At 38.9% G+C, this 27,820-nt stretch overlaps 1 protein-coding gene across 1 annotated transcript in view; it reads left to right on the forward strand.

Annotated features, from left to right (window-relative positions):
• Window positions 1–27,820, forward strand: part of ITGA1 (integrin subunit alpha 1) — a 229,158-nt gene that overhangs the window by 111,248 nt on the left and 90,090 nt on the right. The window contains exons 7-9 of the mRNA XM_049863571.1: window positions 14,040–14,188; window positions 17,817–17,967; window positions 24,524–24,689. Coding sequence (XP_049719528.1) covers window positions 14,040–14,188; window positions 17,817–17,967; window positions 24,524–24,689 — 466 coding nt within the window. The remainder of the gene's footprint in view (window positions 1–14,039; window positions 14,189–17,816; window positions 17,968–24,523; window positions 24,690–27,820) is intronic.

Raw genomic sequence — 27,820 nt, forward strand, 5'->3', positions numbered from 1 at the left:
AGAGGATATGGTATCTCTTCTTGCTAAGGGGTAGCAAGGCATCCTGCATCCCAAAGGGCATCCTAGGTGTTTGGCTTGCTGTTCTCTATGGCAAATGCTCCACAAAGACCTCCTCCCCTTTTTTCCCCTTTTGCAGACTTCTCTACCTTCCTCCTTTCCTCTCTTCCCCTTACTTTTCTCTCCTATGAAATAATATGTCGTGGGTGCATAGATCCATAAAATTAAATCTGGAAGGAACCTTAGAGTTCATTTAGCTTTAAACCTTAATTTATGGAGGGGACACAAGAGTTAAGTGATTTGTTCAAGGTCCCCTTGCTTGCTGATGGCAGGTCAGAACCCATGGCTTTCCACTTGCAGTCCAATGTTCTTTCCCCTTTGAGAGCTCTACTTTTGGAGACATTCCAGAGCTGGCCCCACTGGATGTTCTTGATTAGTAAGTCTGTAGTTATTTCCTTCTCCTCAAGGCTGTCCTCATCCTTCCTAGGTCAGCCCCTCGGCCAGAATCCCATCAGGTATCTTGGCATTCCATAGCCTGCTCTAATGTCTCTGAAGTCAAATTGTTTTATCACAGTTTTTCCCCCTCTGTATTAGTTTTCTAGTACCGCTGTAATAAAAACACCACAAGTGGCTGGCTTTAAAGAACAGAAATTTATTTTCTCATGCTTCAAGAGTCTAGAAATCCAAATTCAGGGCACTGGCTCTAGGGAAAGACACTCTGTGGGTGCTAGGAAAATATTCTTGTCTGCTGACGTTCCTCAGTTCCTTAGTGATCTTCACATGGCATCTGTCTTCTCCTGTTTGTGCTTGCTTCTGGGTCTAATCCACTCTTTTTATAATTTAGAAGTGATTAGGTTTAGGACACACCCTGCACTGAGTTGACCTTATTAACATAACAAAGAAAACCCTATCCACAGGTCTAGGGGTTAGGATTCAAACACAGATCTTGGAGGACCACCGTTATGGATTAAATTGTGCCCCCCCCCCACACAAAATGTATGGAAACTTGGGTAGGACGTGATCCCCAGCATTGTGTGGTTATCCACCATTTTGAGATCTGTTGTGATTATACTATGTGCTGTAAATCCTAACCTCTATGACGTTAATGAGGCAGGATTAGAGACAGTTATGTAAATGAGGCAGTACTCAAAATCTACAGGATTAGGTTGTATTTTGAATCAATCTCTTTTGAGATATAAAAGAGAGAATTGAATAGAGATAAGAGGGACCTCCTATCACCAAGAGTGAAGGACCATGAGGGGATTTGTGCTTTGGACCTGGGGTCCCTGTGTTGAGAAGCTCCTAGACCAAGGGGAGATTGAAGACAAGGACCTTTACCCAGAGCCGACAGAGAGAGAAAGCCTTCCCCTGGAGCTGGCACCCTGAAATCAGACTTCGAGCCTCCTAGACTGTGAAAGAATAAACTTCTCTTTGTTAAAGCCACCAACCTGTGGTATTTCTGTTACAGCAACACTAGATGACTAAGATAATCTGTAACACCCTGTTTCACCCCTTTCCCCCATGATGTGTTTTCTTCCCCTCTGTTTTGTCCATTCCACTTAATCTTCTATACAATTCTTCCTTTCCCAAGCTAATAATATTCATGAAATCTTTTTAAATTCTAATATTTTAGTCATCTGAGAATTTTATTGTACTTTTAAGTTCATGCATTTCTCTAAAGTACTTCAAATAATTAATCTATTTTGACTGATTCTTGGAAATCAGCACAGCTGTGACGTGGCTGAAGTTGCTGCACAGCTTGAGGAAGAAACTCTAGAAGGCTATCTGAGAATCATGATACCGTACTACTTCAGTGGGGCATCTGCACCAGTGGCTCAACCTTGTAAAGAAATAGATAACAACCAGGTGCTTATATGCTCAACCCATTCTGCTGCAATTTTGATGTTTTCTACTGTTAGAACTATAATTTATTTTGCATTTCTGTGAGGAAAGTGCTAAAAGAGTGCTATTCTGTCTGCCCACCAGAGAAATTCCAGCCTGCCAGGGTGGGCTTCATGGAGTTGTATGTCTTTCTTGGACAGAACAATGACTGTATTCAGAGGAATGGGGCCAGCACTCAGGGTCCAGATGCTACCAGTGAGGAGGGATGGGGGAAAGAAATGAACTTATCTTCAGTCAAGAGAGCCTGGCCACGTTTACTTAGTTCAAGAACCCCATTCCACAGAGAGGAACAGTTCTGAATGCAGCACGGTGCACAGTATCGTTTTTAGTCTGTCTCTTCTGACTTTGCCCAAGGGAACCTGCTTCCTAAAGAGAGGGGAGCTGATTTTTGTTTCTTAATTTTTATGTCACATTTTGCTTGTATCATTCATTATGGAGTTTAGCTATACTAATTTATTCATATGTATTTACTGAGTGTTTACTTAGTAAACACCTGTCACTGTGTTGGACTTGGATCACTAGTGGAGAATAAGAGACATGGGTCCTGCCCTGATGATGCGTTTGTCTAATGCAGTGGTTTTCCAGCTACAGCCCATGATTTCCTGCTTCCAAATCTCTGAAGTACTTGGAGGGTACCACAGGCTTTCAGAATCTGAATCTTCGAGGGTGAGGCTACAGAGCCTGCACTTTAAGCAAGCACCCCGCATGATTCCTAAACAGGTTAAAGTTTGAGAAGCGCTGGTCTAGTACATTATTAGGATATTGATTGTGGCATGTGTGCATTTCTGTGTATATATCTGTGTATGTATGTCTGTATATGTGTGTGTGCCTGTGTGCGTGTGCCTGTGTGTGTGTCTATATGTGTTGCATCCTCTAGATTATGGGCTCCCTGACAGTAAAAATATTTTGATGTCATCTTCTGTGTCCTCCTTTGTGACCAGCCCAGTTCTTTGCTGTGACACGATAGGATTTGAAGGAGCACTTGTTGAATAAGTGCATATACCATAATTAATGCATTTTTTGTATTCTCTGATGGGTAGACATTCAATGAGACTTATTCTATAATTGACATTTTAACATACTTAAAACCTTTTCTATTTTGGTGTAAGTTGTAGCAATGACTAGCTTCATAAGTAATTCTCTAGAAGAAAGAGATTGAGAAGGACAACTAAGCTGTTGTTTTTACTAAATTGTATTTAATATGGTTTCAAGTATAACACTTTAAACTCTTTAAAGTTTAACCTTCCTTAAGTTATTTAGAAAATAAATTCAATCATAGAAAATTAGGAAAGATATTTGCTACTCAAAGAAATGTGCACTGAGAAACACGCTAACCCTTCATGTGGTCTTACAGTAGTTCGTTCCAAAAACGTAGAGAGTTTGTTTGCTTTGACAACCATTTTTTTTTTCTAATTGGTTGCTAACATAATTTAAGTTCATTTTTTTGTTTTTGTTTTTTAAATGAAAGCAGCTAATTCTGTCCTAAAATTGGCAGGATCGTGAAACTTTCCTTCCCCCTAAGTTATCCTCTCTGTGCCTATCCCTGAAGGAGACAGATACAAAAATGAATTTTGAGAGAGACTCCTTAGAAGAAGTTGCAAAGACAGAAAGCTAAGAGCTGGATAGAGGACTCTTAGACCCCTCACCCACACCAAGAGTATAAGAGCATTAAGAGTGGAGGTGATAAGATTTGTGAAGAGGGTGTCCTTGTAGAAAGAGCCTAATGAGAAAGCCTTCAATGGAATCTCACAAAGGGCTTGATATGTGTCTAGTACAGTTGGAACACATAGTTGGGGCCAGCTGTCTAGCTGCTGAGAGGCGAGTCAAAGGAGAGGTAGCTGCCCTGCACTCCTAGAATTTGTCAGAACAGAGAATGTGTGTGTTTCTCATGGATAAGCATGGGCCACTCAAAACCGAGGGCAGCATGAGGTCCTGTTAGGTCCTGTCCACAGAGCCTCCAGGAAGTGAGCAGAAGCCTCAGTAGAGAAAAGCAGAGAGCTCTCTGATTCCTAGACAGTGCAGTAGTGGGACATTGTCACCTAGGTCAGGGATGTAGGTGAGAGGTCTAAGCGAAGGAAGATCTTTGAAGAACACATGAGAAAGTCATAAATACCTGTTAGGACCTGAAAGCAAGAATATCCATTTTAGGATAGTTCTAGTCAAGTAAAAATGTTTCTGCCCATACTTATCTTCATTACCTTTGTCCCTGGAGATATCAGAAAGTATAGTTAGCAATCTAAGGGGAGACAAGTAGAAAAATAAATAAAGAAAAAGCCAACCATGCCCCTTTTCAACAACAGGCTTCTCACCTACTATAAGCCTTTAATAAGAGGAAGGGGTTTAACTATAAATCAACTTTGATGGTTTGTTTTGTTGGTTTTGCTTTACTTTAGATTGGATCATATGAAGTTGTTGCTGTTTGATCATTTTTTAACCTACAACAATTTCATGTGGCTCAACCTAAATTAGAGAATTTAGTTTGACTATTTTTTTTTTTTTTTTAATAGGGTTGATATGAACCAGAATCAACTCAACCACAATAGGTTTGGTTTTGGGTTTAGTTATTATAAGATTTTTATTAATGGAACATTTTAAAACTAATAAATACTGGAAAAGTTGTAAGACATCCATCCTTCCCTCCATTGACAGGGTAAAAACTACACCCTAAGTAAATTTTAAAGGAATAGTGGGCCACACATACACACGAAGGTTGCATTTTGATTATACCATATGCGTTCTTGTTTGTTATATTGATTACAGTTATATACTTGGTGCTGTAGGGTCGCTATGAGTCAGAATCAACTCAACGGCACTGGGCTGGGGTACAGTAAAGATTAAATATGATGGCCTGTTCTCTGTAGGTCATAGATTTGTCATTTAGTAATTACAAGCAATGAGAGGCTGTCTCCAAAAGATAAGAAACATTCCTGGAAGTAATTACCACTTTGTAGAAAAAAAAAAAAAAAGAAGGAAAATAAAACCTTTCCATACTGACAATTTAGTACACATATTAGCAGTATGCAACACAAGTGATGAAAACATCAACTAATAGCTCCTCAAAATTTCTTCCATGGTTCTGTGTGGCCCCATTTCGACTTTTGCAAACATAGTCAAGGAATTTTTATAAACTAGTTTTTTACCCAAGGCAGAGTAAAAGCTATAAAATTGCCTTTTAAAAATCCACCTATAAAAACGAACCTGAAACACTCTGAGCTTTCCATAAAAGATATGACAGTATAAACATTATGGAGGTCTTATTGATCCTCAATACCTAAACATAACATTGCTTTTAATAATAAATGAGAATGATATAAATATGCCAAATACAAGTACATTACCCTAAATAAAACCAGTAAATTGTGAGGCGTGATATAAAAGTGAAATACACTAATGGAACAATATCTAGATTGTTCACATCAAGAGTGTACCATAACATTACACCAGCAAAACGAAAGAGAAAAATTAATTAAATTTTAGGAATATTATTTGTCTTTCTTTTACTGCACATTTTATGGCCACTTCCCTAGAAGTCTTAAACATGGGCCTGATTCATTGTTCCTGGGTCTGAAAAGAAGCCTAACTGAGCCAGGCAGCCATATCCTTGTCAATCAGGATGTAGTTTCTGGGTGTGGTGCTGTAGGGAATGAATCTTCTCTCTACTCAGCCTCCTGGTCTCCATTCTCCCCATCTCATCCATTACTCACCTGAGTTATCATACAAATTGTGGCATTTCCTTGAGTAAAAAAATTTCCTATTGTTGCCTGAAGAATAATTAAGTTCTTCAGTTTCCAGTATTTTGGACATCTTCAGAGTCAATGTCCCAACCACTTGCATCACATATCCTTAAGGTATACTAATTATCACATAGATCATTTAATGCAAGTTTTTTTTTTCTTTCTTTCTTTCTTTTTTGGTCAACAATTACTTCCAGGAATATTTCATATCTTTGAGATGGCCTTTTATTGCTTTCTATTACTAAATGACCAATCTATGACGTGCAGTGATCCTCACTGTAACTGCAGGCATTTGACAACCTGTCCTCACTGCATCTTGCTTCCCTCATGCCCACACTTTCTGCCTTTCAAGTGGTTTCTTGACATTGGCCTTCCCCACACACATTGTACTTTGCTCATATCATCTCCTCTTCCTGTAATACCCTTCTCCATCCTAGGCATTATGCGCTTGTCGAACATCTTAGACTTAGTTCAAATATTACTTTCTCTGGAATTTTCTATGATCATCCCACCCACCCTTCCCAAGAAAGCTTCCTTCTCCTCCCATGGTCTCATAAAAACCCACTGCTGTCGAGTCGATTCTGACTCATAGTGACTCTATTGTACAGAGTAGAACTGCCCTATAGAGTTTCCAAGGAGCGTCTGGCGGATTTGAACTGCAGACCTTTTAGTTAGCAGCCATAGCACTTAACCACTATGCCACCAGGGTTTCTGCATGGCCTCGTAGCATGTTACATATCCTTCACTTATTGCTCTTCTTATTTAGTAGCATTCCTCTTTGTTTCCTCTGTCTCTCTCCTGGTAGACTTTGAATTCCACAATGACAGCATCATGACGCATTCTCTTATTTATGGAATGCAGTCTGGAGTTTTATGTGTTGCCTAACACATAGGAGGCAGGTAATTATGGTTGGAAAAATAGAATTCCTGGAATTTTTCATTTTCCTTGTATTAAAAATCATTATTATGGTGACCTCTTACTCTGTTGCATGAAGTCAGATTAATCCATTTAGCTAGAAGGTATTAGCTTGTGGATGACTCCCTAGACACCCCTTGATGTCATGTTTCAGGCTCTTCTTTACAGATGTTCACTCATTGACTCACATTCATCCCAACCCTGATTTCTCCCATAACCCATATTCCTCACAAATACAGTGAATTGAATTTGATTTAACATCTCATATCCTTGCATTTTTTGAGCCTGGATCATGCAAGAGGCCAACTAAGGGTATCTTTTTTCCTAGGACTTACATCTATTGCCTGTCACCTTAGGAGGTGATAATCTACCTGTGAACCAGTCCATCATATGTACCTCTCTACAGTAACGAAGTATTAAGCTCGGCTTCAGTTAACATCCTTCAAAATGGTTTGTGCTGTTAACTTGGCTTGCAGACTTAATTACATTAGATGTATGTTTTAGGCCAGGGTTTTTGTAGCCCGCATTGATAAAAAGAAATATAAATTGGCCAGACACAAAGCCTGAGCCTTGTCGTGTTAAGCAATTGCACAGCTTACAGAAATACAGAAAACCTTATTGTTTTACCCTGTCGTCACTCCTCTAAAAAAGCCATTGATTTGATGATGTTAATTGCTGCACAAAAGCCCCAAAACTTAGCTTGCTCTGGGCATTAAAATGTAGATGCTGGTGACTTAACAATACAAAGTAATAATATAATTCTAACAAGGAAATAATTTCATTCCTTCATAACTCTTTGACTCAGTACACTTAGTAGTTATTTTAGACACAGCTCTTTCTTAAGCTTCCTTGTCATTCTCTTCTTCCTAATAGTTTATCAGGGTTGTGATGTTAAGTTTCAGTTAGAAAGGCCTCCTTTCAGTTGTTTCTAACAGTGTCACTCCTTGCATATGTTTTCCATTCACTTTTCTTCCTCTTTCTTCTCTACTCCCCGCCAACCCGAAGCCATTTGAATAATTTATTCACTGTAATTTAGCAGATATTTATGAAGTATCTGGAAACCCTGGTGGCATATTGGTTATAAGCAACGGCTGCTAACCAAAAGGTTGGCAGTTCAAATCTACCACCTGCTCCTTGGAAACACTATGGGGCAGTTCTACTCTGTCTTATGGGTTTGCTGTGAATTTTTGGGTTATGTTATAGGAGTCTGTTACTACCATCTTCATCCCCTCTTTTACCGTTCTCATAAGCTACTCCCTTTCCATTCTCCCTTAAAGGACACCCACATCTAACTCAGTTGTTTCTTTTAGTTGTGATCTTTGCATACTTGTTTCCATTCAGAAGGAAATTCTTAGAAACTACCGTCTAATCCTTCCACCTCCATTACTCCTCACCAGCTTGCTACTTTACCCTCACCCTCTGCCTTTTGTGCCGTTCCAGTACGACTGTCTACTTAAAGTCAACTGTGAGGGTTTCTGGTTGTTTTTCTTTTTCTCACTTTCTTGAATGACTTAAATTCCTTTAATTATCACCCTTAACATATTTTCTAGGCTCAAGGCCACTGTACCTTCTTCCATAACCCACTGCCTATTCTTCACCTGGATATCTCATTCACAAAGCTGGATCCTTCTTCTTTAGTCGGGCCTTTCAGTGTGAGACAATAAGTACGTTTGTGATTCTCTTTCCTCTTGCCTCCTCACAATATGCATTCATCACTTGGCTCACAATATATACATTTATACACATACATTGTACTTGTACAAGTCTGTTTTATCTGCCTTAAATTATAGGCTATGTTGGGACAGAAACTATTTCTACTGAACTGGGTCTTACCAATACTCAGCAAAGCATTGCATATGGAGGTAGTAAATTCTGTTATTTTGTAATTTTTGTTTTATAATTTGGCCATTTTCCTGTAATGAAAATTTTTAATAAATGGCACCTCTTCCTGGGGAAGACTCACAGCAGATCTTATTCTATCTGCTTCCTAAGGAAACAAGCACCCCAGTATCAACCAGGGTCTTACACTGAATATCATGTCCCTGAGACTTGAGTTTCTACTACCCGTTCTCATTTCCCACACTTCTTTGTATCTCTCTTGTCCAGCTTATCATTATTTCTCTGCTATCTCAGTTTTTCCACTTGGTTATGTGAAATGTTATAGTAATCTAGTAAGAATGCATGAGGGTCAACTGTGAGCAAAGCAAAACAGTGGTAAGGGATAAGAGAATACCAAAAGCTATGACATAGTCCATGCCCTTTACCCCTGCTTGCCCTGTTAGAACTTATACTGTAGTTGGAGAGATAAAGCATGCGCACAGAACAGTTGAGAAGAATGCAGCACTCACAGGAGCAGATAGACAAGTTTGCTTCAGAGTCCTGAGAAGGGAAAGGTCAGTATAGGCTACACTGGCTACTAGGTAGGGAAAGTTTTGCAAAGACAGTGGAACTTGAATTGAATCCTAGAGAATGGGTAGACTTTAGCTTAGTTGGAAGGAGAGGGAAGGATATTGGTAGGGGTAGAGTTCATATTGGAGAATACTGAATATGTTGAATAGAGAAGGTAGGACCAAAGTCTGATGTTTGGAGAAGAACTGGATTTTAATCTATAGGCCTAGCATTTCAAGTAGCAGCTTAAATTTTTATTTATTGTGATTAGAATAAAAATTCTCTTTCAAAGTTTATTTCAAAGTTATTCATGTTGGTAATGGACAGTTACTGGAGAAGTAGTGTGATGAAAGCAGATTTTCAAGACAGTGCTATGTATACAGAAGGAGTTGAGGAGAGTGGACCTGGAAGGAGAGAGAGCAGCAGAGAGACCAACTATTGCCATAAGGCAATGGTGTCTGGCCTGGGCTAATGTAGGCGGGCAGAAACATATTTAATAGCTGTCTTAGGTTGAGTTCCACAGAAATAAAACCTGAGAGGAGGATTAATGTGATAATAAATCACATGATTTATTAAGGGAGTACTTCCAAGAGTAAATAGTGAGGGATTCAGGAGAGCAAAGCAGAATAGCAACAGAGGACAAAGAAGGATGTAACTTCAGGCAAAGTTCCAACCTCAGCCTGATCTGGAAGGGGAGCTCTCGTAGTTGTCCCAACTTGAGTCACAGGATGGTCTTTCGGCCTTTGCATGCAGGCGTTGCTGGTGGAGCATGGAGGGGCTAAAAGGTGGAGTAAAATCCCAGGCACTTTGTTTGTTTGTTCGTTTTAACCTTTGGGACAAAGCAGCTCTAATAGCCCAAGGGCAGTCATCTGAAGAAAGTCTCAAGTGAAGTGATTAGAAGCAAAGTATACAGAATGGGTGAGAGAACAGGCAGTGTTAATTTTCTCATAAAATCTTAAAATTTGCAAAGAATGAGCTTGTAGAAGTGAGATAGATGATAACTAGAGGATGGATGCACGGACGGACGGACGGACAGACGGACGGATGGACGGATAGATGGATGGGTAAGTAGGTAGGTGGGTAGGTAGATAATAGACAGAAGGAGAGAAATGTGAGATATAAAACATTGTATCAGTGACTTACCCAAATGTTAAAACTTTTGCTATTCCTGTTGCACAGAAGATTTGTCCAGATAATCCAGTAGCTCATAGTAGGGTCTATAATATCTGTAAAAGGTGTTGTAAATGTAAAGTGTTGTACACACATATGGTACAAAGCAGCCTTATCTAGTTGGCATGACTTCCACTTCTCATGTGAATTCTTTCCCATGCATAAGTGAGATACACTCTTTTTCTTGAGGGAGCTATGACTAGAATTTGACTCAACTCAATAAATGGGAGGTAAGTGCACTCATTAGGAAAATGGGAATAGGGCTGTTGGGCAGTGCTGCGTGTAACCCCACCTGAGATTCATGGTCATAAATTTGAAGTGAGGCCAGTCTAAAAGTTATGTGATTTTTGTTTAGCAACATTCAGTATCACAGGAGCAGAGTTGGAGGTTAGCCACGTAAGTATAATGAAAGGGAAAAGGTTAAGAGAGTTAAATGTTTGTAAGTTAATGATTAAAGTGATGGACCATGGAATCTAGGCTAGGTACCAAAAAAAAAAAAAAAGATGGTAGGGTCAATGAATTAATTGGAGGTCTTGATTTGGTCAGAGAATTACTGAGTTCAGTATAATAGGTAAATGAGCCAAAGTTAATGGTCAGGGAGAAGAATGCTTGAAATTGAGACTGAGGTGCTGCAATTTTTCCAGATGACAAGGGTAAGAATAGGACCTTGAGAATGGATGGTGTAGATGAGTTAAAGATCACTGAAGTTGAGGAGGTCAAAGAAATGAGAGAAGAGTGTTCAATAGATTATCCAAGTAAATGTAAAATTTCCAAGATCTTTAGCCTCCTACCTAAGCAAACAAAAACAATGGAAACAAAACAGAACAAACTCTTTAAGATGTCCTGAATGGATAAGCAATTAACTTCCACAGCAGTATTTATTCATCTTGGCACCTAGGATTAGGCATAATGATTATCTAAGTAACAAAATCACTTCACTTTTACATACACTGAACATTTATATATACAATGTCAAATCTGCATAATTTCCCTGAATAATTATTCGGTGTCACCTTGGATCACTGATCAAAAGCTATAGGGTCATTGGGGAAATGAATTTTAAATCTATGCAGGGGTTATAAAGAGACAACTGTCCATCACATTTAATTAAAACTCAAGGAAATAGCCTGAATGGGACTGATGGAGGTACTCTCATCCATTTCATTAATTTTTTGTGTAATTAATTGATTGTATCTACCTAGTTGCCAAAGGTACTTCTGGCAATCTTTGTTCCAAACATAATACCATGTGATTTTGGGACAGATGAAGGATATTAGGTGAAAAACATATTCACAGAAGAGCAGGGTTAATGTGCACATGAATTTAGCAGCTTACATGTTCATTCGGTTTATAAAATATACATTATCTCACACTTGCATAGATACTCTAGTTCTTATTTTATACCCAACTAAAAAGCTTTAAGGAAGGATTCATAGGTTCTATTTCCTTTTTTTTTTTTTTGAACATATGATCAATTTATTTGTTTGCTTGCTTGCTTGCTTTCTCATTTATTTAAATATATCCTGTAGTGTATCCCAAGGAGCCTTGGTGGCACAATGGTTAAGCACTCGGCTGCTAACAGAAATGTTGGCAGTTCGAATCCACTAGCTTTTCCAAAGGAATAAAGACCTGGTGATCTGCTCCTGGAAAGATCACAGCCTAGGAGACCCTATGGGGGAAATTATACTCCGTCCTATAGGGTTGCTATGAGTTGGAATTGACTCAGTGGCACTCAGCAATGATAACAAATGTATCCCACTATAAAAACAAGTTGGAATTGACTCGAGGGCGATGTTTTTTTAATACAATTAGCTGATCAAGCTCATTGACTAACCATGAAATAGCAGCAGTATTTAGCAGGTGCAGCCATTAGATAATGGGAGAATTTTAGGGAGATGTCTGTCTATGGAGATTGGAGAGGGAGTAGAGTGATAGAAAAGGATGCAAGTCATGAATTAGACTTCTCCAGCCAACTATAGAGAGTGAGTTTTTAAACTCATTTTCTTCATCTGTGAAATACAATACTAATTTCTGTTGCTATAATTCAAAAGGAAGTAAAAACGCATTGTAAACTAAAAATATATAGAGAATAATATTTTTATTTAGCATTAGCAGCGTAATTAGTGGCATAATTGCACCAAGATGTTGCACGTGCTCTAGAAGGTAGCTCAGAGAAGATTGTTTCCATTGTACGGTTCTCTGGTTTGTTACTGCACATACCAGAATATGTTTTTGATTCTTAAGAAGACCTAGCTGTGGAAACGCATTTATAAATCAGACATATAATTAAGTCTAAAGATTTCTGAAAACAGTGATAAGAGCAATAGGAGAAAGAAGGAAGGTAGATACTGGCCCTTTCTAGATGCCAAAAATAAGGTTAGACTTGGAAATAGGGTTGCCTATAATCAGGAGCCAGAGCCAACTTTACCAACAGACCGGGAGACAATTGCTTACCTCGTGTATTGGAAAAAAGGCAGCCCTCTGGCAAAGGATTTCCTCTACTCAAGAAAGGAAGTGACTGGCATTCTTATAATAAAGACATTCCTTTGGGTAAAGAATTCTCCAAGTCCCTAATTTGGGGTCGGAAGGTTAAACAGAGCATTATCTTCAGTCACAAATCTTGATGCAGATTAATTTATTGGTGTGAATCAAACTTTAAAGGAGGGTGTAAAAAAGGATAAGAGAAGTGGGCAGCTCTGGAAAAGAAACAGAAGAAGGAATATGGAGCAAGGACTATCGAATCTGGAGGGCACTTTACCTTCTTTATCATTTTACTTTAGGTTGGCTCTGTAGTTTGCTGCTTGCATCATCCAATTCGTGGAAAAGAGAGAATAAAGGGAGGAAGACAGTAGGAGAAGGAAGATAGAGAGCAAGAAAAGAAGGGAGGTGGGTGGGGGAAGGGCTGATTTGAAGGAAATGAAGGTGCAGCTAAGCTAATAAAGGAAGTACATGCCCCTGCAAAATACCAAAACCAAATCTGCTGCTGTTGAGTGATTCCAACTCATGGCAACCTCATGTGTGACAGAGAAGAGCTCCCCCACAGGGTTTTCTTTGCTGTAATCTTTATGAAAACACTTCACCAGGTCTTTCTTCCTTGGAGCCACTGGGTGGGTTTGAACCGAGAACCTTCAGGTTACCAGCCAATCTCAAATCTCGTGCATACTCAGGCTCCTCTGCGAGATGCTCATCTTGCTTATTTCTCTAGCCTCATCTAATTCTACTCTGTCCTATACGGTCGCTATCAGTTGGGTTTTTTTTCATCTTATTCTACTTTCCTCATTTGCCTTGGTCCGCGCTCTCTGGCTTTCTTTCCATTCCCGGGGCGCACCTACCTCTTTTCCTTGTCAACCTCTTCCTACTCTTTGTGTGGCACACTATCCTCCCTCTCAGCCACCAGCCAGGACAGGCCTCCGTCCTCCACCCTTCAAGCAATCATCTTTGAAGTCGCAAATGAAATATTATTTCTGAGAGCCTTTTCTGAGCCTCCGTTTTAAATTAGGCCTCTAAGTTATACTTGCTAGTAACAACTTTTCTTTTACAACCCTTTTCACAGTTTGCGATTACACATTTATTTGAATAATCACGTTTAATCTCTCTTCCTCCCTCTAGCTTGGAAGCTCCATGAAGGCATTTCAGTCTAGTTCACCATCTTTTCTCAAAGCCTAGCAGTCACTGAATAAAAACTATTGAATACATAAGCCAACAATGTAAGAAGTTTAATAACAGCACTTTTGATTTTGTCCTTTGGGCTATGAACATCCACAGGATGGCAAGGATTATTGCTGTCAAAATAGAAGCATTTGTGAACTGACAGATTTTTAAACTCATCTAAAAGACTACAGTGTATTACATCTGATCTACATGTTTAAGCTGAAGAAGATTAAAACAGGGAACTTTACTAGATGGATAACTCTCAGTGGCTTGGTATTTCAGGTTGGAATTGTACAGTATGGAGAAAACGTAACCCATGAGTTCAACCTCAATAAGTATTCAACAACAGAAGAAGTACGTGTTGCAGCAAGTAAAATAGTCCAGAGAGGTGGTCGCCAAACTATGACAGCCCTTGGAATAGACACGGCAAGGTATATGGATGAAAAAATAAACCCAAGACTGCAAAAACAACTGCTCACGATCTAGCCCTTTGATGTGTTGACTGAGCGTTTACCTTCATATCTTAAAGCCATATTTTTTAAAACCAGATTCAGCTGATCAATTAATAGGAACCAGATCAGGTTTTTCTGTAATATTATCTCACTACCCTTCTTATCTTTCCCTGTTATCCCAAGGGCTTTTTTAATGGAGATTCAGTTGAAAAACTACTATAGTCTATTGCCTCATGCTCTTGAGTACTAAGAATATCAGTGAATATCTTTTTCCTTTTTTCTTTGTTTTCAGGTCCTAGGAGTCCCAGTCTAAAAAAAAAATAAATAAAAACCAGTCCACTTCTACTCAATACATATTTACATCCAGTCTGTCTAAGAAGCCAAATTAAATATTGCCTTATTTGAACTGATTTTCAATGCAAAGGTTGAAAGAAGTTGAAAGGATTTGATTATTCACAATGCTTTCTTTCTTCTTTTTTACTTTCTCTGAACTCCCCCCTATTGACATCCTCTCCTTTGTCCCTTCTACGGTTGCCTTCGTGGAAAGCACATAACCCACTCTCTGGTTGGATTGCATTTCATAAGAATCCACAGAACTGTCCTTCTCTTACCATATGGAATATTTTATTTTCTGTACTTTCTCCTGTCTTATTTTCAGCTCATCTCCTCCTGTCTTTCTCATGACCCATGGCCATCGAGTCAATTCAGACTCATAGTGACCCTATAGGACAGAGTAGAACTGCCGCATAGAGTTTCCAAGGAGTGGTTGGTGAATTCGAACTGCCGACCTCTTGGTTAGCAGCTGAGTCCTTAACCATTGCACCACCAGTGCTCTGTCTCTCTCTTTAATCACCACTGAAAGCTTTTAGGCTCTTGAATGAAAACTAAACAATACCAAAAATCACAAGAAATCTAACAAATAGTTTGACTAGTGTTAAGAATTCTTCCGTTAAGTGTTATCAATTTCTGGACTCTCATCTGTTTTTAAAGAGCCCGTTATCCATGCTCTCACTTCTCCTGCCTGCTAAGGTCAGTGTTTTAAGGGTGTTAAAATAGTTAATATGGACAGTCCGAAGACAAGGTTGGATATTCAAAATTTTAGAATTTCATGTGCAGCTGTAGACTCATAAGTGTTAGAAAAGCATGTGGTTCTAGTTATATGGGGCCCAAGAGAAAACAACCACAAACAGATGGAGTAATTTTACGTTTACCTGCCCCCTGCCCAAAGGATGACTGATTTGCACACACAACCTGCCCATGCCTAGGTGTACTGAATATGCCTCTGAAATAATTGGCTAGATGTGACTGCACATTGAAACTAAACTAAACTGTTCTTTGAAACCTCTAAGCCTGGAGGGAGCTGTGCGTTTTCCAAAGCAACCACTTAAGAATGAGCATTCATTCATCTTTGAAAACTAACTGATGAAATATTCTGGCTGCTTTTGCTCACAAATAAATACCACTCTAAATACCATGCCCTTTTATGGTTTTTGCCTATGTGTTTTGCAAAGGGTCTAGCTGTAGGACACAGAGATTATTGAGTTTTGAATATAAATAAAAAGCCCATAATGCATTAGTAAGTGTTCTTGTGCATTAGTTTTTTGTACTTAAGCATGCTTTTAATTGCTTCAGTATTCCTTTCAAGTAGGGCCAGATGCAAACAGTATATATATATATATATTTTTTGGGGGGGGAATCATTTACCTCCATTTCCACTGTATCCCAATTCATAAAACTTTTTTGTGTCTATTTTTCCTAATTTTCTTTCCTTTCAATAGGCTTAAGTGTTTAATCATAAGGCCTGAATTCTCCATGTTCCAAGAAGAGGGATCTTACTGGAAAATCTCAATTTTAAAAACCCTGCAGGGAGGTCAATGCTTAGTTCTAAGAAAGGACATTGGATGGTAGTGTTTTGGGGACAAGGGCAGCTTCCTGAGGAACATATGTGAAACACAAAGGGTGCTCTACAGAGTTCAGCCAATGGCTGCTCTTTCATTATATGAAGCTAGCCCTGGTTTTAGCTATCAGATTTTCTACAAGAAAGGACTTTTATAATCATCTCTTTCTGCTGATGTTCCTTTGGTCATGGCCTTGATCTTCAAGGGAAAGAGATGATGATCCTCTAAAGAATTAGAACTGCAAATAGGATTGATCTCATATGACACCCATTTCCATCATTTGAAAGACTAGCCTTTAACAGAAAATCTATTTGTGTGGTGTAGAGGCAGAGAAACACAGTCCCCCCCATGATCTTTTTTTTTTTTGAAAACTTAAGAAAAATAGAAAAGTATGAAGAAGAGTTAACAAAATCCTGGGTACCCACCACACAGAATGGACAATTGTTAACATCTTGTCCGATTTGCTCGAAGTCATTTTAAAAGAAAAATAATCACAGGCGAAATGCCCTTTGTCCATCAGAATCACCAGAATCCTTTCCCACTGCTCACAAGATGTTACGCATTTACTGTGTATCTGCTGCGTAACTAAGGCTCACTGTGAGAGCTGTTTGGAAGGGTAGTTTAAGAGAAATGTTTCTTTGGCATATCCCAAACTGCAGTTCTTTGTCCTCGTGACCAAAGTAAAATATTTAAAGAAATCACTTAATACAATGATTAAAATTACTTCACTTTATAACAAAATCTCAAAATTTTATATGAAAGCTTTCATTATTTCAGTCCTAAGTAAGGTGTACTCTTCTTGTCCAAAATTTTTAAGAAAGAAAGTGCGTTGAGGTTGAGTAAAAGGAAATAACAGAGGAGAGAAAGCATGAATGCACATACAGAACACATAAAACAAATTTTAAAATGTCCATTTCCTCTTTTCTCCATTTCTTTCAGTACATTCTTGTTGAATTAAATTAAAATTCCTTTCTTTGCAGTTAGATTATACCATTTTTCCCTTCTGCCCATGCCCTGCCCACAAAAGTCTGCATCCTAAAACCTAATTCAAACCAAATCTTTCATAGCTACCCCAACCCATCCTTGACCCCGATAACTCTGCTGACTGCCAGGTCGCTGACTCAAACCATTGCTATCTGTGGCCTTTTATTTCTATGTCTGATTATTTTTCCCATACCCCAAACACTCACAACCACACAAATAGCCTGTCCTCTCTCATTTCCTTTCATCAGCTCAAAGGATTTCCAAGGCCTTCTACAAATGTCAGCGTAGGTATGGAAGGATGTGAGGACTAAAGCCAAAGCTTCTGCCAAAAGCAGAAGAAAAGAGGCCTGTCAAGCAAGAAAAGGAGTGTTTATAGAGAAAGGAGTGACTGGGAGAGTATTTACGGAACTAATGTTCTCTAAATCTGGTGTGTGCACCAGTCACACCCTTCCTTTGAAATGTCCAAAAAATAAAATACTTCTGCCTTTTGTATAAGGAATACATGGCGGTTAGCAGAGTGGTGACCTCTCCATCATCTGGAATAAATCTACAACTATTGCAAATAATGATCATCGTGCTTTCCAGCTTGAACAATGGGCGTCGATGTTGATCTTGGAGGGAAAGCACTGGGCTACCTAGAGTTGTGTGTTTCGGTTTTGTTTATTGCCTTGCCTAATCTTGGGGCGGTGTTTTATTTGCCTTTCTTCTATCTGTGATTATTCCAGGAAAGAGGCTTTCACTGAAGCCCGGGGTGCACGAAGGGGGGTTAAAAAAGTCATGGTTATTGTGACTGATGGAGAGTCCCATGACAACCACCAACTGAATAAGGTCATCCAAGACTGTGAAGATGAAAATATTCAGCGGTTTTCCATAGCTGTAAGTAAATTGCTAGTGGTGGTTTGCAAACTCAAGAGCGAGGAGAATAGCTGTATACATATCGTGGTAATTTTATGAGATTACACAAACAAGGTTGTAAAGGAGAAACTTCTCCATTTGCAGGTAAGCTTTGGGAGCACTGGATTGGGGGAGAAAGGATGAAAGGAAAGAGGAAAGAAAGGGAGGGCCTGAGTGAGGAAGGGAGGAAAGAAGGAGCAAAGAAAAGAACGAATGAACAAAGTAAGGAACGAAGGAAGGAGACTGAAAGACATATTAGGTAATAAATACATTGCCTGTTAATAGTACTTAATCCTGAAATTTGGGAGGGTGGACAATCAGGACATGAATTTTATAATAATCTGTTAGAAGTCAGCAACGATATCGCTACGCCCAAGTTTTTAAGGTGTAAGAAAGAAGCAAAGGGTCACTTAGCCATTTGTCTACCCTGTGCATGTCTCTGCAGTAAGGAGTCCTGGTGGTACAGTGGTTAAGCACTCAACTGCTAACATAAGAGTTGGTGGTTTGAACCCAGCAGCCACATCGCGGGAGAAAGGTGTGGCAGTCTGCTTCCGTGAAGATTACATACAGCCTTGGAAACCCTATGGGGCAGTTCTGCTCTGTCCCATAGTGTCGCTATGAGTCAGAATGCACTTGATGGCAATGGGTTGGTTTTTTGGTTTTTATGTACATACCACTTCATGGTATTACCAGTGAAGTGAGGAGGAATCAGGAGATAATTATCATTACTCATGCACTTTGTCCAGAGCCATTTCCTCTATACGTCACATCCCAAACTGTGCAATCAAAGCCATGAGACCAGAGCTGTAAAATATGTTTACCTATGATTGCATTTAACCTGGATAAGAGGGGAGAAACTGGAATAAGAACACAATAAATTTTCTTCTGATTCCTGCTCTTGATAATGTAAAACTATCTCATATGAAGTACTTTGTGCCCTTTGTGAGAAAACCTGTATAAATACAAAGCAATCCATTATTAATAACATTTATATTCCAATATTCAAAAAAACAGAGATCATCTATGAGTTGGAATTGACTGAATGGTAACGGGCTTGGTTTTTTGTTTTTTTTTTTTGGTATCTGAATATTTAAGAGATCTTACTAGTGACTTTAAAAAAAAATCAACTACTAATAGCAATGACTCAATTTTCATGTTGTCATCCCATGGAGGGAGCATTCAGAAAAAGAGGCACAAAATTCTACTATTCAAACATAAAATAAGGAAACTGAGGCACAGCGAGGCCACATGGGCTACAGCCATGTGGCCTCGCTGTGCCTCAGTTTCCTCTTTTTTAAATGGAGAAAATAAAAGCTTTTCTCCTCTCTCTGAGGTGCCAGAAGGAACAAAGAAAGGTATGCAGAACAAAGATATAAAAAACATTATGTCACAGAGTGTTAGCTGTAATTAAAATTATTTTTTTATGTTTGAATAGTAGAATTCCATACATGTCAGCTGCTATCCTGGGGTGCTCTTTTCTGGGTCCTATTTTCTCTGTTTTGTTGCCACAGCTCTACTCTTGTTGGTGCTGCAGGGCTGTCCTCACCTGTTTCCACTCATTTCTGCAGGCTCCAAAGAGTACCACGATCCTCCCCATCTCACCTATCTTTGTTTCAGAGCAGAGAGACACCAGCACCAAGACACTAAGCACTTATCATTATGTGTAAGAGTTTCAAAGCACGATGGACTCAAGGACACTTTCTAGAAGTGAGAAGGATTAGGATGGGGTAAGGGGGTGGAGGACACTATGTTTTTGAGCCAGAAAGACTTCTATTCAAATTCTGCCTGTTCCATGTACTGACTTTGTGACAATGGAAAGTCATTTAATCCTCCAAGCTTTGGTACCTTCATCTATAAAATACCATAGGGTAGCGTTATTTCTCAATCTCTTTCTCTCTCTGATGAAGAATCAATGAGATAATGAAAACACCTAGGACAGTGGCAGGCTTCACACTCAATAAATATTATTTTTCTTCAAGGATCCTTAATTCAAGGAGTTTGTGATCATGAAATAATAAAATCGAAGTGTTTTAGAGATACAATGGACATTAGAGACAAATTGTTTTGTCCTTTTGCTCAGAAACTTTCAGAGATCCCCTTCTTAGTCTATAAAGTCTAATCTCTTTCTGAACCCAAACTGAATCCAACCCTCCTTTCTAACTCTTTCACTATTGATTCCACAGTATGTACCTTCAGCCTGGGGTGAGGGACTCTTCTCTGTCTTCCTAAATTGATTTTTTTAAATGAGTGAGGGAACAAAAAATCAGAATTCCAAGATAACAGCCTCAAATCTTTCAACAAAATCTCTTTTGTTTACAGTAAGTAATAATCAGATATTACCCACAATGGTTTCTCAGCATTCAATCAGGGATATTTCCTTTTTTCCTTTCAAAAGTATGAAAGTGAAAACAGTGAAAGACACTTTACCCCATCATAGGAGGGGAAGAAAATGAGAGATTCATCCATGATTAAGTCCTGAAACACCACTGACTCACTGCATCCCAGCGGTAAGGTGATTGGACTCCTAATTTTCTAACCAAGATGACTTGGTTATAACAGTGATGACTTCTGACTGCAATATTTTCTTTTTCATTTGGGGTGCAAGATGTAAAGAAATTTTAAACCATTATCTCCTTCCTCTTGTTAGTTCTATAAATTATCTTTTGCCAACTATTTTCCAATATAAACAAACAAAAAAAACCAAACCCAGTGCCGTCGAGTCGATTCCAACTCATAGCGACCCTATAGGACAGAATAGAACTGCCCCATAGAGCTTCCAAGGAGCACCTGGTGGATTTGAACTGCTGACTCTTCAGTTAGCAGCTGCAGCACTTAACCACTATGCCACCAGGGTTTCATTTTCCAGTATATGCATTGTATTATTTCTCCTGTTAATACAATATGACTGTTTTGACCTCTCCGATGTTGAGAGTAATACACTATAGACCAGCCATCACTCAGAGATACTCTCCAGATGGCAGCGACAAAATTCAAGTCTATAGCTAGTCTCTTTTGTATGGAAAGCCATGCATGCCCAGTTTGTCCCAGACAACTGGATATCAGTTGCTCTATGATTTGTTTCATTCCCCACCAGAGGTGTAGTCTGGCATCCTAGGTACCATAGATGCAGATTACGAACCATTTTAGTCATTGTTGAAATTAACAGGATTAGGAAAACCTCATTGGAAAGAAGGTATCTACTAAAAAAAAAAAAAAAAGTGGCTTCTAATTTTGAATGAATTTTGTGTTTTACATTATATTTGACCACATATTCAGTATTTACTGCCCTTCCATCATTGTCTGTCTTTGTTGGGTCCCTAGTTGATTATTCATACCTTGCCTCCCAAAAAGAAGTCTTATTATTGCATTAATCTTCATAGAGATCATCAAGTCATGAATTTCTTTCCTGGTTTTAACAGTAACATGTTATCAAATTCCTCTTTGAAGTGGCATAAATAAAAATGTATGGAGAAATTTCACTTAGGAACAATTATTGGTTGTTTTTCCCAATTCACATTTCTTTTCCCTAATGAACCATATATTTTTTATTTTGTGACAACTATTTTTTTTTTTTTTTAGGAAATAAGGTAGTCATTTTATATAGCTTCCTTTCTTCTTTAACAAGAAAGGTTGGTTTTAGACATTCATGCTGGACATGATCAAATATCCAACAGTCCCATGATTGCCTGGACTGTTCCTTCTACTCCGTCATTTTTACCCATCATTTGATCCTGAACATCATGGAGATGTCTTGTTGGGGAGTAGATATAGCACCCAAGAGTAACTATTGACATATGAGCACCCTGTGAAAGACCGCAAACATTTCCATGTTAAATTTCAGATTTAGTGAGGGCCTTGATCTGGCTTTGAGGTCTCCATGGTCCCTCTGTTTCCATCACTTGTGGGTATCAGACATAGTTAGCAGGGGATGTTGTACATTCAGATTCTAATCTTAGGTTATAAATGCTGAGTCTAATCTTCCATGATAATGGCAGTGAAGTGTGTCACCTACACCACTCAAATGAAAGAAAATCCGAGGAGTTAGAAAGTATCTTAAAATTTCATTTATTTACACACGAAAGGCATGGCCCTACACGTAAATGAATTGTAGACTTTACATTGACACATTTGTCTCAACGGGCCTTCAATTCTGAATATCTGTTGCAGGTAAATATTAACAAAATACTGAATGTCTAGGCTTGACATATTTGTATTGAGTGAGACAGGAGCAATTTATAAGTCCAATTGTATATCTCTTCTCATTCCTAGAAAACAATGTTTTTACAAGCTACCAAATCCTTGGATGAAGGATCAAAATACATTTCTATTTTCATTTTCATTCTATGATAGAACATAGTTCAAAACTACACAGATCACAGTAACTCATAGAATTTATGTACAGCCAGAGGCACCTCCGATGAATGGCCTGGTGATCTACTTCCGAAAAAGCACAGCCATTGAAAACCCAATAGGGTGCAGTTCTACTTTGAAACACATGGGGTCACCATGAGTCAAAACTGACTCAACAGCAACTGGTTGCCTATAGCTATATAAACCAAAACCAAAGCAAACCCACTGCCATCGAGGCGATTCCGACTCATAGCATCCCTACAGGACAGAGTGGAACTACCCCGTAGAGTTTCCAAGGAGTGCCTGGTGGATTCGAACCGCCGACTTTTTGGTTAGCAGCCATAGCACTTAACCACTATGCCACCAGGGTTTCCTTTATAGCTATATAGGTGGCACAAATGGTTTCTGCTTGCCTGCTAACGTAAAAGTTGGCAATTCGAATCCACCCAGTGCTACCACAGAAGAAAAGGCCTGGTAATGTGCTTCCATAAAAATTACAGCCCAAGAAAAACTTATGAAGGAAGCAGTTCTACTTTGTAACATGTGGGGTTACCATGAGTCACAAGCAACTCGATGGCACCTAATAATAACTCCCATTTTTTTTTACTTGCACATTTTATTTTTCATATCTAAATATGTCACCTGGGCATTTTTCCTGTTGAACTTTATCCATTTGTCTCTGTCCTGTTACACATCCCACTGAATGTCTGAGAATATTCACATCATAACTAAAAATCACACATGGTCCAAAGTCTTGACAATGTTTTCTTACGTGGATTTTCAACTGTATCAATTTATATATGAAATGGTAGTTACTGTTTCAACCTGATAGTGAATTAAAAAAAAAAAAAAAGTAGAATAAGTTAAGATAAACAATGCGAACCCAAAGGCTTCACTTGGATGCAGAACTGGTGGTAAACTAAAAGAAATTCATATATATCGAAGCTGCTGACAAAAAAGGAGCCCGACAGTGTGCTTAGAGAAGAACCCCACGTGGAGAGTGAAGGGTTGAGGGAGCCCCTGGTGCTTGGAATCTCGCCCTCCTGCTTTTTTCGTGTTTACTGTGGACACGTACATTCCAGATGTGGTGAGATATCCCAGTGTAAGAAGAGCATCTTAATTGTTTTAAAATATGACAGAATATTTGTTAAATGTAATAAGAGCAAGTGGCCCTTGGGTTTCCCCTCCCTCTCTGCACAATCCCCCCTATCTTTTTCATTGATTCTCTTCCCCCTGTCACTTAGCTAAAATGGGGAAACTGATGGTGGCCTCTGTTCAAATGTAAACAGTATCTGATATTTGGCATTTGCTTTTCAGCAAAGTAGTCGGGAGTTGAATTTTGTGTTCCCCATATAGACCTTACTACCGAAAGTCTAGACATCCTACTAGAGAGTAAATTCAGAAATCAAAAAGCTTCCCAAATAGCATGACCTTAGAGACAGCTGTACATGCCCTGTGCATCTTGGTTGTGATGTTAGCTGTGTGATTACATAAGCTTGTCCACATTCATGAAACTGCATTTAAAAAGGATAAATTTTGCTGTATATAAATGGTAGCTTACAAACTTTACATAAAAAAAAAAAAATAAGAAGTGTTTGAGAAGCCTGCTCAGGTATCTAAATAATTACAGATAGTTCCTACCTTTCTTTTCTATAAAAATAGAATGTTCCTGTCTTTAGCATTTGTTTTCAAACGGGAATGTCTCCATTGTTTACTTTCTGTATAACTGATTAGTTACTACTTAGTCCAATATCTGCTTTAAAAATGTAGGATTTGGACTGTCCATTGGTAAGGTTTTCTGGAAAACTGCCCATTAAAGATTAAGTAGCTCAATTTCTAACTGCTCCTACTAACAAATGGTGATGTCACTGGCTGAGATGTCAGAGACATTCAGAAGCTACGATATTACTTTTGAACTGTCAGATTTTATAGACACAGCTATCAATAAACTGCAGTGCAGGAATGCAAGAAAAGAAATTTTTGCATGCAAACAAAATTGCCCTTTTTTATTTTCCTACACCAATTGCAGTGTTTATGCAACAGTTAATAGTAGGGAATCTATGTATTCTCAAAGCTGCTCTTCCAAGGTTGTGGGAGTACATAAAAACTGCATTATGCCATTGACTGAGATCCTTATTTAACATCTAGAATTTACAATATATCCTCGCCATTTATTGCTGTGTCTTAGATTCTTGGCAGCTATAACCGAGGAAATTTAAGCACTGAGAAATTTGTGGAGGAAATACGATCAATTGCAAGTGAGCCCACTGAAAAGCATTTCTTCAACGTGTCTGATGAACTGGCTCTGGTCACTATTGTTGAAGCTCTGGGAGAAAGAATATTTGCCCTGGAAGGTATGATTGTTTCTCTTAATCCTGTGTGTTCTCTCTACAATTCAATGCTATGGGCTTTCGGTATTTATTCCGATCACAATTGCTAATGTGTTTTTACCCTGAGCCACAGACAGCATGGAAGAATGGCCTTTTATATAAATCTGTCATTGAGATGGCTATTTCACATAGCACAGTGCTTGCCGGAAGACTGTAAGGGCGCGGCAGTGCAGATGTTCAAGCTGACAATGGTCAATGTAGACATCCAAGAACAAAAATGTTCCCTCATGTTTTATTCCTTTTCTGTGACCCAGGTTTAGAAACTGAAGACACTAGCTATAGGGCTCAAGTTTTGTTTGTTTCTTTCTTGGCTTGTATGAGAGTATACAGCCAAAATGCTCCTTAGAAGCAGGAATGGGGAGACTTGGTCTCATGGACTTTGGACATGTTATCAGGAGGGACCAGTCCTTGGAGAAGGACATCATACTTGGTAAAGTAGAGGGTCTGTGAGAAATAGGAAGACCTTCAACAGAATGAATTGGCACCGTAGCTGCAACGAAGGATTCAAACATAACGACGATTGTGAGGATGGTGCAGGACTAGGCAGTGTTGTGTTCTGTTGTACGTAGGGTCACTGTGAGTTGGAGCTGACTCAACGGCATCTAACAACAACAACGAGAGCATACTTATGAAATAACTTCTTAGTCCATTTATTTTCTCTATATTTTGCTCCTTACCAACTTTAAAGGTCTTCTGGAACTCTGCCTCAAGTCCTATGGCAGGGAAGTATAAGTTCACTATATTTTTCAAAATCATGTTACTACTTTGTAGATTTTTTTCTTTGAGTTTTCAATGGCAACTGGCTATTCAGGATAATGAGACATGGTTTCTTTCCCTTCCTTTTCCTTAGGTAGGAATGTCAAGTAAAAAATGACTTTGGAACTAGACCTTTCCTGACAAAAACACTTTGGAACAGTTATGCCAGGCAAGCTGTCAAAGCCTCTTCACAGTTTTCGATATCTGGACTCTCACAGAACATGCCCCTTTTCTCGTCCTCTAAGGAGAAACAACCAGAGAGATCTCCTACGCTTGTGCTCCTTCTGAATCCAATTCAGTCTTTGTCCTTGTGTGACCCTGCTAAAGAACTGTGGTTTTTGCATCTTAGAAATAGAAATTTAAAAAGCCCCTTCACAGTCTCTCTGATCTGACCTAATAATAGGAAACAGAGAGACAAAGCTGAAGAAAAAAAAATTGGTCATTTTGATTCATTTGCCAGGGAAATACAGAAAAGTGCCTAATAGATACAGAATATTAAAATGTATAGCAAAGTATAGACATGAAAGAAAATAATTTATAATAATGGCTTTCAAACTTACTTGAAGTGACCCACAATAATAAAGACATTTTGTTTTGTGACCCAGTGCACACACACATATATAACCTAAACCCAATGCCTTCGAGTCAATTTGGATTTATAGCAACCCTATAGGACAGGGTAGAACTGCCCCATAGAGTTTCCAAGGAGCGCCTGGTGGATTTGAACTGCCAACCTCTTGGTTAGCAGCCGTAGCACTTAACCACTACACCACCCGGGTTTCCACACACATATATAGATGTCTAAAAATAAAATAAAAGTTTTATAAAATAACCTTATTATAGGCAATGAAGCTCCTTGAGTGGCACAAACAGTTTGCACAAGACTACTAACCTAGAGGTTAGCAGTTCTAACCTACCCAGGGGCACTGTGGAAGAAAGGCCTGGCAGTTTTTCTTAAGATTACAGCCAAGAAAAACCTATGGAGCAGTTCTAGTCTGTAACACTTAGATCTCCACGAATTGGAATAACTTGACAACAGCAGGTTTGGTTTTTGGTTGGTATGTGCAATGCACTCTGATAGTTTCTCATCTCTTCCATTCCACTTTATCCTTTCAATTAAAAAGTGCTGTTCCTGACTCTCCCTGTTGATTTCATGGCCCTGGCTCCTTTTCCCTCTGCCTTTAGAAAGAGAACACTTCAATTGTTTATCAGTGTGAAGTTGCAGCTGCTTCTGGCCTGTCCTATGATCTGTGTACAAGTTACTTTTAAATGGCTTTCCTCTCTCAATAGCAATCCCGGTGTTGTTTACCAGATAATGAACCTGCTGTCTTTAAGGAAAATACCTAAGGTCTTCCAAAACATGATGCACTTTAATTTTTAATAATACCAGCCAAAATATGATAGAAATAATCTTTAAAGTTCATTCAAAAGAAAATACTTACTCACATTGGATATTTATACACAGTACAGTCTCAGTTCTAAATCTTGAGTAGGTGAGTAAATATACCCCAAGACTGGAAGAAGTGAAGCCCACATCAGCTGTTGAGGGAGAGAGTATCAGTGTGTCTTAAATAACATTTTTACATTGTTTCGAGCCTAACAGTGCCATACTTTAAAGATTACACAATGAAGTGTCCGGACACTCCAAGAAGTTTCTACATTTAAAAAAAAAAAAAAAATTTTTTTTCTTTCCAGGAATTCCATTGTAGAAAAATGCCTCCCATGTGTTTGTTGCTACACTTTCAGGGTTAACCAAGGAAAATGGATTGATTAGATTATTTCTGATTTTTTTTTTTTTCTAATCAGTCAGAAAAGGCTTCATTTCCTTATTACTTGAGAAATCTCTATTTCCTATTAGTGTGTTTCTTTAGATGGTAAAAACCAGTTTCCCTGGAGTCGGTTCTGACTCACGGAGACCGCGTATGTGTCAGGGTAGAGCTGTGCTCCACAGGATTTTCAATGGCTGATTTTTGGAAGTAGATCATCAGGTCTTTCTTCTGAGGCTCCTCTGGGTGGACACAAATGGCCAATCTTTCATTTAGCAGCTGAGAAGCCAAGATTAAGGCCGAGAAAACCTGCGGAGCTCAGGTCTACTCTGAAACACGTGGGTCTCCATGAGTCAGAACCAACTAGATGCAGTGAGTTTGTTTTTGCTAACCCTGCTTACCAAGGACAGAAACCCTGGTGGCATAGCGGTCAAGAGCTACTCCTGCTAACCAAAAGGTTGGCAGTTTGAATGCACCAGGTGCTCCTTGGAAACTCTATTGGGCAGTTCTACTCTGTCCTATAGGGTCACTATGAGTCAGAATCAACTAGACAGCAAATTTTTTTTTTTTTTT

Source organism: Elephas maximus, chromosome 2 (assembly GCF_024166365.1).
Source record: "Elephas maximus indicus isolate mEleMax1 chromosome 2, mEleMax1 primary haplotype, whole genome shotgun sequence".
NCBI lineage: Eukaryota > Metazoa > Chordata > Mammalia > Proboscidea > Elephantidae > Elephas > Elephas maximus.